Source organism: Nannobrachium achirus (assembly GCF_963921795.1).
Source record: "Nannobrachium achirus genome assembly, chromosome: 13".
NCBI lineage: Eukaryota > Metazoa > Chordata > Actinopteri > Myctophiformes > Myctophidae > Nannobrachium > Nannobrachium achirus.
In genome coordinates, this window is record NC_137833.1 from 20305222 (window position 1) to 20316361 (window position 11140).

The 11140-nt window shown below is 43.1% G+C and overlaps 2 protein-coding genes across 3 annotated transcripts in view; one reads left to right on the top strand and one right to left on the bottom strand.

The window, feature by feature from the left end:
- cdh23 (cadherin-related 23) overlaps positions 1 to 11140 on the bottom strand; it is a gene marked incomplete at both ends in the record, with an annotated part of 273834 nt that overhangs the window by 45164 nt on the left and 217530 nt on the right. The gene's annotated exons all lie outside the window — the stretch shown is intronic.
- vsir (V-set immunoregulatory receptor) overlaps positions 1649 to 11140 on the top strand; it is a 14434-nt gene continuing 4942 nt past the window's right edge. The window contains exons 1-4 of the mRNA XM_080740243.1: positions 1649 to 1896; positions 9983 to 10390; positions 10483 to 10533; positions 10621 to 10731. Coding sequence (XP_080596369.1) covers positions 1809 to 1896; positions 9983 to 10390; positions 10483 to 10533; positions 10621 to 10731 — 658 coding nt within the window. The 5' untranslated portion in view covers positions 1649 to 1808. The remainder of the gene's footprint in view (positions 1897 to 9982; positions 10391 to 10482; positions 10534 to 10620; positions 10732 to 11140) is intronic.

Consider the following 11140-nt stretch of genomic DNA (forward strand, 5'->3'; position numbering starts at 1 on the left):
CCTTTAAGGCCACACCAATGCAACTCCTTGCAACTGCCATTTGGGGATAATGGTTGCAAGTAGTTACCGGTACATGTTGCAACAAGGAGTTGCATTGGCGTGGACTGGCCTTTAGAACCGTGTTCCAAAAATCTGCCCTGCATTTCTGTGAGGTATGTGACCCTGTTGTTTATTTATGATACTCTTTGGATGCATTATGCCTTTTCACCATTAGTTGATGCTTCATAGAAGTAAAATCATGGGGCTGATTTGTCGATTTTCTTTGAATTAAATGCTTTTTACACATTTTTTTTAAACTGTTGAAGTAATTTGACGTCTAAACTTCAAAAAGCGATGTTTACTTGCGACCCAAAAATGGGTCTGTGTGTGGGATCCCAATTAAGCTATTGTTTGGGAAACTTGATTGATTTAGAGACCCCTCAATGTGTAATTCAAATGTGGGGTAGATTTTATTAGATTTTTTTCAAACGGCCAATCGTAACCAATTAGGATGGAACATGAAAAATCTGACCGATATACCTCGAGAAATAATGTGCTACCGAATTTTGTACACAGCCTGTAGTAGTAGTAGCAAAAGTGTGTTTTGAAGAAAATTTTAAACATGTTGAAAAATCTAGTCAGGGAGAAATGGGTGTGGCCTATATGAGGAGTTGTCATGATTAAAGGAATCCAAAATATTTTGCTTGTTCAGTTCAAGGGTTCAAAACATGAAGAGGCCTGTTATAGTGATAACACAAGGCTGAATTTTTGGGGCTTGAGGTTCTTCCTTGTCATTGAGTAAGCGACACACACACACACACGCACGCACGCACGCACGCACGCACGCACGCACGCGCGCGCGCACACACACACACACACACACACACACACACACACACACACACACACACACACACACAGAGGCAGGGATGAAAACATAATGCCCGCCTCCGGGCTATTCCGGCCTGGAGGAGATAACCAGTCAATGGAAAAGTAGGAGATATGCTAATAATATTGTATTAACATACTTTAGCAAATTACAGATTGGTTAATTAAAGTAACATTTTATTCATTAAAATAAGTCCTGGATTGTAGCTTTAACTTCAAGCTTGAAATTGTTCATATCCCCTTGTTTTTCTCTCTTTCCACTGCAGCACATAATATTATCAGAAAAACAATGTTTTTATTTTCTTTAATTCTAAAATGAAATAAAAACAGTCAGCAAATCATAATTATCAGAAAAGCTTAAAACAATGTTTGCTTTTCTTTTTCTTTCTAAAATTACTTATTAAGTCAGTGGCCAATGGGAATAGCTAGGGGAAGGATATTTAAACAAAATTGCATGCACACTCCCTGCCCATCCTTCCAATCCCATTCCATCTTTTATGATGAGCTCCTAAATTATGCCCAGCTGACAAACACACTCAGGCTGCGTGGGTAACTGAGCAATGCATTATTGCATGCATGATGTGATGACTGAGGAGTAATAGTAGGCCTGCCTGCAGCTAGGAGTTTCACAACATTGTTTTTGCTGAGAGGGGGGGAGCACCGGGGCAGATAGTGAGATGTGATGCGATGGGTGGGGGAGGGGTTTGTATCAGGTTGCTGCACCGCTGCCAAACCAACTTCATCATCCTAGTCCATACAGATTGCAGAGAAGAGAGTAGTGAAGTTGGTGACAGAGAGTGACAGGCAGTTTCGAGCAACTTTTGTCTCGTTAATGATACATTTGCGAAATACTTTTTTTCCAAGAACATTTCGTTGATGCTTTGCAAAATAAGCATTCGCTGAAGACGCGCTCGCTTTGAGACAGATTGAGAGAGAATATAATGACATCGGAATTACCCCGCCGGAGTCCAACTTTAGGAGTGATGTTTGTGTTTTGGTTGTGCGCTGCCCTGCCGCTCATTTCTGGAGGTAAGTTGTAAAGAGACCTAACTGTGCGTGTTTGCGTTGTCCGATGCGTCGTTGGGGCGAGTGCGAACTTGTTGACAATGATGACAATCATGTGTGACTTGCAACCTAAAAGTTTTTCTTTCCAAAACAAAGTCACTGCATGCACGGGCACGGCAGGTCTGTTGCGTTATTGCTGATTTTAGTTTACATTTATTTTTCAATGGTTTTCTTTCAAGTTAAAGCCAATAAACCAGCTCGATCGTCACGGAAATGTCAATGGTTATAACTTGTAATGTAACCTCATTAGCATCTCACCAAATGTCCATTTAATTCCTACTCTCGCAGAATGCGTTAACATTTTTGGGGTTTATTTTGTTTCACTGCACCGCCAAATTCCTTGACTAAATATAAACAGTTTATCTCGGGGAGCGTGTGGCCAGGGCAGGAAAGAAAAACAGTAATTTTTAAATGTGTTTGTGTGTGTAGCGATGTTTTCCGACCACTGTGTTGTTGTTTAGAGCTCCGCTGCGCTCTTGAGACAGAACATCTGGCTGACAGTTTGTTTAATCCCCCGGCCCTCCCCGGTCCCACCAGCGCAGGGAACACAAGCAGCTGTTCCCCCACGTCCACTGGCGGGGTGCTTCACTTCAAACGCCACTCAAATCCCCACAGGTTATCAGTTTTCGCCCTTTAGTATTTGGCCTATTTAGATAAACTCGCGAATGTCGCGATAGGCTCATCAAAGGAGCCTCGCTGAATCGCTACCACTTCAAACAAACTTTGCTAGATAGCCAAAACTTTTTGTTGCTCATCGTTTAAAATTTAGCGTAGCCGGCTACATTCTGAAGCGCTAGTAAGTAAAGTTACAAAAAACAGACATTTGGGACTCGGGAGCAATACCCAAGCGGCCCGAGACGGGACCTGCAAACTCTGCCTGGATCCCCAACTAATCTGACTGGGAAAATGTGCTTTTCAGACCACCGCAGGTCTCAGCCTGAATGCAACATTTAAGGCTTGTCCTGTTGACCGGGACAACTAATACATATTTGTGGACAAGTTCATAAAAAATGTAGGTCTACTTGTCCTTTGGACAAGTGGCTCTTGGTTTCACTTTTTCTGTGACACTCTTAGCAGCTTTGTGCTGTAGACTATGGAGTGGAGGGGGCCAAGGTGGGCCTTATTTATTTGTTAAAAAAATAAAAGAAAGAAATGACTGTGAAATGGCTCATTTCTATCCGGACAAGTGACTTTTGTGCCTGGACAAGTGAATGGGAAATGTACTTGTCCAAAGGACAAGGGCCTCAAAATGTTAATGTCAAGCCCTGCCCTGCTCTGCTCTCTCACTCTGGTTAAAATAGTTCTCCGCACAGGACATGGTACAGACGGGCACAATAGTCGATAACTCCTCTAATTCTGTCCTACTGTAGCCTGTAGGCCAGCCTGTGTCATGCAGGGACTAATCGTTATCAATTAGGGAGCAGAGAGTTTATGTGACTTCCTAGGTTTGGCAGTGGTTCTCAAACCTTTCCATGTCAAGGAGGACCCCCCAAATTAATATGTATCTGGGCAACAGGATTTGTGTTGTTAAAAATGTTTATTGTTTAAGTGAAACATTTTCAAGATAAAAGCTGATCTGCAAGCAACAGGTTGCAATGCAATGAATTAAAAGTGTTTACATTTTGATGCTATTATTACCACATTTAGCTTGGGACCCCCTGGAAACACCTCAAGGACTCCTCCCGAGGGTCCCCGGACCCCACTTTGAGACCCACTAGGCCTAGGGGATGTTAGGTCTGCCAAAATTCGGAGTGAACTCTGATGTGACATGGGAAGTCGTTATGAGTGTGTGCATGCTTGTGTGTGTTTGTGCATGTGGGTGTGTGAGAGACAGAAGACAAATACAATTGAGGGAGGGAAAGCCCCTGTTCCCTTGGGATATGTTTCTATGGGTAGCCTATTGTGTTTATAATAATCAGCCTCATTTGATGTGGTTGATATGTTGTGGTCTAATCTGATGGATGACCAATGGGGCATAAGGCTGCATACAATCTGTCATTGGCAGCCAAGGACAGAACATTGACCCACACAGCCTTGCTTGGACACTATCACACTAATGTCTTATTAGTCATGTCAGAACCAGGGTATCCACTGTATCATCATAGCTACAAAATACATCTTCTGTAAAGATCATTCAACACTGACTATATTAATCCTATTTTATTATACGGCCATTATCTGTGTTTTTGTGTCAAGAATAGTGAAGACCATGTACATAAACAACAGGTTTTTGTTGTTGTTAAAGGCTACCTCGAGAGTAAGATGACAGTTATTTTATGTCATCAACATTATAACACATAGGCCTACGTAAGTGTGGCATCACTGCAGTTACAACGTTTCAATTAAGAAATGATGTTGTAAGTACACTTACAAAACTGCTCAGCCTATTGCAGCAAAATTGTATTACAGAGACAGTGTCATATGTTAGGGTAGGAAGGTTTAGATGTTTGAAAGGTTATAGGGTTCAGGGATGTGCCTTAAAAAAAGCCATTTTGTAATACATATACTAATGAACATATATTTCTCTTCAAAATGATTTGAAGAGAAACCAGAACCAGACAGAAAACAGTTTAAAAGTATATAAGTATACTCTTATCTTGATCTCACCGACGCAGGTGAATGCTAACCTGGTGAATGTTAACCTGGTCTAACCAACGGGAGGTCTAACCAATGCTCAATCCCCATCTCTCTTATCGTGGAGATGGTACGCTCAGTCGCTCACCCCTAACAGCTTCCTTTTTTAAGCTAACTGACCAGTGATTCAAGATTAATGGTCCCACTGATACCAGAAACCTCCACTGAAACTGTGTGTGTGTGTGAGTGTGGGGGGGGGGGGGGGGGGGGGGCGTGGGTGTGTGTGTGCATGCATGCATGCGCGCGTGTGTGTGTGTGTGTGTGTGTGTGTGTGTGTGTGTGTGTGTGTGTGTGTGTGTGTGTGTGTGTGTGTGTGTGTGTGTGTGTGTGTGCTCACGCACAGGGGCTAATCTGGGATACTCCCACTGGTTTCATTAACACCCAGATAATGGGTTAGCTAATGATTCTCATTGCAGGAGGTGAGAACTGGGCGATGGAGAGGGCACTTGTATAAACACAGCCATAATGAGTCAGCGCATACAGGCATACCTGCTCCACCAGTGGCTTGGCCTGTGGTTTTAGAAGTGTGGAGGGGGGGGGGTGGAAATGAGAAAAAAATATATCATAAAAACATCAATTAAAACATTTAATTCAAATAGAATGGTGCCAGTTCAACCACTTTCCTATTTGGAGCATGTCATTATTGCCAACATTTTTACTTTCCCCCCAAAATGCTACTTTAATGTATTTTAAAGGCATGTCACATATTGCTAGAGGCTATGGCTGTGTAAAGGATCCTTTGCATGGAAAAGTTTAGGAACCACTGGGCTATAATAGCTGTCTGACTGTCCAATAAAGAATCATCACCAATGCAACTGTACAGAGTAATACATGTTATTCCGTTGCAGAGAATCGAAAAGCTAATAAAAGATACGTTAAAATAATGTCAAACAGGCCATTTAGCTGTATGTAGCAAGGCTGTGTGTTAAGAAGAGAGAGCTGTCATGAGAAACAAGTCCTAAACAGGTGGTGTTCTGAGGGTAAAAAACAAAAGAGGGCCTGTGTCTGGGCCCTGAGGGACTATCAGGCTCCTGAGAATTGAGATCGGAAGTGCATCAACTTAATCTAGAATAGAGCCAAGACACGCAGATGTCTTATTTACCCTGGTGTAGGGCCAGAAGTACTCTATTTGATAGAAAAAGACAAGAAACTTTTTGAGGTAGGTCTTTCTTCACAAGCAGGGAGGGGGGGGGGGGCGGAAACAGGAACACAGTAATATCCTTAAATTTTACTCTGAGAGTGTCAAAATAGCACAATTTTGCATGCAAGGAAAGCTGGGAGGGTGGTTGTGAAACAGGAGAGGAGAAGGCCTTCTATTGTTCCCACCTGCTATTGTATATGCACACACGCACGTACGCACGCACGCACAGCCACACACACACACACACACACACACACACACACACACACACACACACACACACACACACACACACACACACACACACACACACACACACACACACACACACACACACACACAGCCAAACACAGCCACACACACACACACACACACACAGCAGCCACAGGGGCAACAGTCTCACTTTAATTCACTCCATGATTTTCCTATTGCTCTTCCTGACACAGAATGGTTAGTAGTGTCAGCCTCTCTCCACACACAGACACACACACGCATGCACGTGTGCACACACACACAGGCACATACAAACACACGCGCACACACACAGGATGCACATAAGACCTCCACGTCAAACAGCCAGCCAAGGTCATTGACTACTGTTAGCTACTGTATTTCCTATCAAGCAGCTTTGAGGGAAAACTCTTAAAGCTAGTGTTGACTTTCAGTAGGGAAACAAATGATTGTCTTTCCTCTATTTTGTTTCATATTAAAAAGGGTCCCTCAGGCCTGGTTTCCCGCCCCCCGGAGGATGATAGTGGTAGTGCAAGCAGAAAGAGGTTGCATTGGGTTGCTAGACAGGAAAGCACGTTGTCGTCGAGTTGACGAGAAGGAGTCAGTGTTCGCGTGCCGTGCCTGTGCAGGAAGGAAGCCCAGCCCTCAAATCCTTGTTTCGACCAGAAAGCCTCCTAAAGCCCACATATGTCACACATCTATCTACCCAAGCCCCACTTGCACGCACACACATGTGCAGACGCACGCATACTGTTGTACTACTATGCACATTGCACACTCAGCTGTGGACACACACATATACCGCTTGTGATCTATACCACCACAGCATTAGCATTTCACTATATGAGCACAAACCTCAAGTATACATAAAACCAAACAACAAACGGTTACACAATGGACAATCAAGAGCTATTATAAACAACCGAGTAGTATTGTTTTTTTTAATCTTATGTATATAATGGGCCTAATAATGAGTGCTGATTGCGACCGTCAGGGAGCAGTTTACTATGAAAACCTCCACCGGCCGTCCGTCCGTCCGTCCGTCCGTCCGTCCGTCCGTCCGTCACACGTCACACCTTTGTTTGTGTACGGTGTGATGTCATATATCTTCAGTATGACATCACACCACATGTGTACACAAACCTTTGTGTACGTTGCTGTGGCAACAGTCTGTTGTTGCTGGTCTGTTAGTGTACGTTAGCAACCACCTTAGCAACCATGGTTTTACCCTAGCAACCAACTGTTTACCCTAGCAACCAACTGTTTACCATAGCAACCATGTTTTTTTACCCTAGCAACCAACTGAGCATAAAAGGGATTCTGTTAGGGATCTCCATATATGGGCATAAAAGGGATTCTGTTAGGGATCTCCATATATGGGCATAAAAGGGATTCTGTTAGGGATCTCCATATATGGGCATAAAAGGGATTCTGTTAGGGATCTCCATATATGGGCATAAAAGGGATTCTGTTAGCTGTTAGTGATCTCCATATATGGGCATAAAAGGGATGCTGTTAGGGATCTCCATATATGGGCATAAAAGGGATTCTGTTAGGGATCTCCATATATGGGCATGAAAGGGATTATGTTAGGGATCTCCATATATGGGCATAAAAGGGATTGTATCCCAGATGATGCCCTGTTAGGAGATCCACACTAACAGAATCCATATATGGTCCTACCGACAGCTGCTTCCAGAGGATCAACAACAACAAAAAGCAGCAAGAACACAAAGCCATTGACAAGGCCCTGCAGAAAATGCATGACACGCTGCTGCGCCACACCCTAAAAACCAGTACTTGGGATTTGTTGATGTAAATGTTCACATAGAGTGTAATAATTGGTAAAACAAACTTTTGGCCTATTTGTGGAGATAAGCGACCAACGGTCGCTTATCTCCCGATTAGGGAGTCTTACTGGTGTAGTCTGCATGTAGCGTATAGTAGGTTCTCCGGCTGTCTCATAATTGTCGGCCGATGTTTAGAAAATAGCTTCAGCATGCTCAGCCTGGGGACACGTCTCTGCTGTTATGTTACTGCTTTTTCTTTCGTTGCCTCCCGTCTGCCATGTCGTAAAAGTTCAGATCTGTTGTTATTTTCTCAATTGATTCAGTGTGTGGTACATCACAGATGAGGGACATTCTCTGTGTGTTATTGTGTACAGTAAAAAAAAGTATAAAAAAGTATAATAGTGACTATATAATAGGGGTGCAACAGTTAATCAAACTAATCGATTATAAAAAAGAATCGATTTTTGCATGTCACCGTTGCACAACAAAGTAGAAAATAACACATACGTGTTTAATTAGACAAACTGATTTAGTTAATTATAAAAAACTAAACTATTTGATTATTTGATTAATCGAAAAACAAATTGATAGAATAATCACTAAGACCATAATTGATAATTGCAGCCGTTCACTAAATAAAGTAAAAGAAATGACACATATCAGCCTATTAGTGTAGTCATTACATTTCTGTACAGATAACAGCTCCAGTCATACAGGATGTGGTCCAGTGTTGTGTACTGAGAGAGAAAGGCTGCTGTATGTCTATGAAATATGTAAAACAGGGACTGTCGACTCGTACTGTATATGATTTGGCTTTGGTTTCCTGAAGGTACAGAAATGAGCTGTAGTGATGGTGATGGTCTGCTCTCGTTATCATCTAAAAATCTAAGGATCAAATCGTTGTTGTTGGGTGGAAACCTTGTATGTCCAAAAGTGTTTGTTTTGTATTTATCATTTTACAAAAATATTTAAAATAGTGAAAATAGACGATCTACAAGCACACAGCGCCTCGAGGCATTGTGTGCTTGTAGATCTGCTATTTTCACTCGTTTTGTGCGACAGTCTTGTGTGATGAAGCAGGGCTTTACTTTACGAAAAAACATAGTAATTTGAAACTTGGAGATACAAGGTTTCTACCCGACAGTGAAGAAATGTATTGACTATTTCTGTAATCTTGTTTGTTAGTAAGTTAGAGCAGCCGGAGACCTTTAGTACCCGTCAAATCTGGGTTGTTGATTTATCTCAAAGAGACGGTTAAAATGCACCCATAAGGGTCTTATCTCCGAGTGATAAATCAACACTCTGGATTTTTACCGTGTAGATACTGTACCTCTGCTACCATCATATCTTACAAGACTCCAAATGAAATATACAGAGCAGAGATTTACTACAGTATATCACGATGTAAGCGGCCTTCCTCGTCAAAGAGAACATTTATTAGCAGCTTAATCAATGCAATTATATTTATGCTTGGCAGTATAACTCTGTTCAGAAGCCCCCTGCTCATTCTGCAGCTAGCAGGAGAGGGGGGGGGGGGCATGCTGTAATATCCCCCCCAACAAAGATAGTTAACCCTGTAAGAGCCAGATAGAAAATATTATGCTTTTTTCACCTTTCAATATGTTGTTGTTGGAGGCCTCTGATAAGAAATCAGAAAAATCATTGCAAAGATCAACAATAAGACCCTTTGACTATGTAGATGTGGTCTTATCCAATCTACATATATTATTATCTAATCTACATATATTTATTTTAAAATAGCTTAGTGATGTTGTAATATTACAATTCGTTTCTCTGTTGAGGTTTGGCCATTTTAGGTAGTGCATAGTGTAGTACTGCATGTACCATTTCTAACGAAAAGGCACAGGAAACCATCTTAGTTTGACCCAAAATACAAACCAGGAAGTATCATTATGACTCTTGCACAAATAGGCCACGGATAAGCTGTAGCTCAAGTGTGGTGGTGACAACTGTGCCCGACTGTAACCATTTCTCTGAGCCATCTTTTCATCTTAGGGCCATATGCAGCCATATAAAGTTCAAGTTTCAGACATTATCATCAGTAAAATCCTCAAGTGTTAATTCATCCATTTGCATCTGTGAGAGTGTAAAAGTGTAGCCTTTTTAACTGTGTAGACGTCCTGGTTTTTCCTGGGTGTCTGTCTAGCCTCAAGGTTCTTCTACCCACAATTTTGTGCATCCAATTGTGGCAGTCAGTTATCTTCATTTCCCCATCCTTTTCTCTTCCCTGCAGGCTACGGCGAGACGTCTCACAACATCCATTCTACAATTAGCGTTTCCGCGCCACACCTGTTGTACACCTGCCCAGAGGGTGCCTCCGTCAAACTGGAGTGCACTCAGAAGGGCGCCGCCCTGCACCAACACGACGTCATAAAACACAGCTGGCTCTACACGCCGCACAGTGACCAACACTGCCACCAGAGGACGGGCCCTCGCAACACCAACATGAGCGCCCACACGCACCCCAGCCATGGGGTGAAGTACGGCGGGGAGAAGGAGAACTTCTGGGTGGAGCTGGAGAACGTGACCATAGGGGACCAGGGCCGCTACTGCTGCATGTCCCTGGACTTCCAGGTGGACCACAGACACGGAGTCCTTGTGCAGAAACCCCACAGCCACGTCATACTCCACATCACACCACGTAAGGAGGACACACGCCTGTTATATGTGTACCTTTTTTCACTGTCGAAAATAACATGTTTGATGACAATACTGTATGTTATCACTTCCCAGGGAGAAATGGATCACTGGCCTGTACCCTCTTGGATCCCAAACAACCTCAAGGTATGTCGCACACAATCAACACCTTCCCAAAGAAATTACAAAGCTGCCTTTGCATTTATCCAGCTCTTGTTGTGTCTGTGTCCCCAGGCACAGTGTCAGCCGTCCTGGCCACAGCAGCCTGCATCATGGCTCTGCTCTCTGTGCCCTTTATCCTGCTGCTGGTGTACAAGCACAGGCAGAGCACCCAGGCCAGTAGACGTAAGTTGCATGTTCATGCAGCCACACACTCACTCATGCATGCATGCACGCAAACACATGAATAGAATGGAACACTGCTATTAAGCTTGATTTATAATGCACACACCGAAGATAGCCAATCTACACGCTCACGACACACCACAGCGCAATGTGTTGTGAGCTTGTAGATCGTTTATTTTCAGTGCACCCGTACAACTAACTGCAGCTCAAGCTTTATGTGGCTGATACTGGTATAGTACACACATACACAAGCTTTATAAACGAGGGCACTAACATACACATATGCGGTCACATGCACACGTACATACCCTGCAGACGGCACACTCACCGACAGACAATTAATCACATGCATGACACCGCAAAACGCAGCTTTCCCAAACCAGGTAGGCCATTATGCCTCCTTCACTTC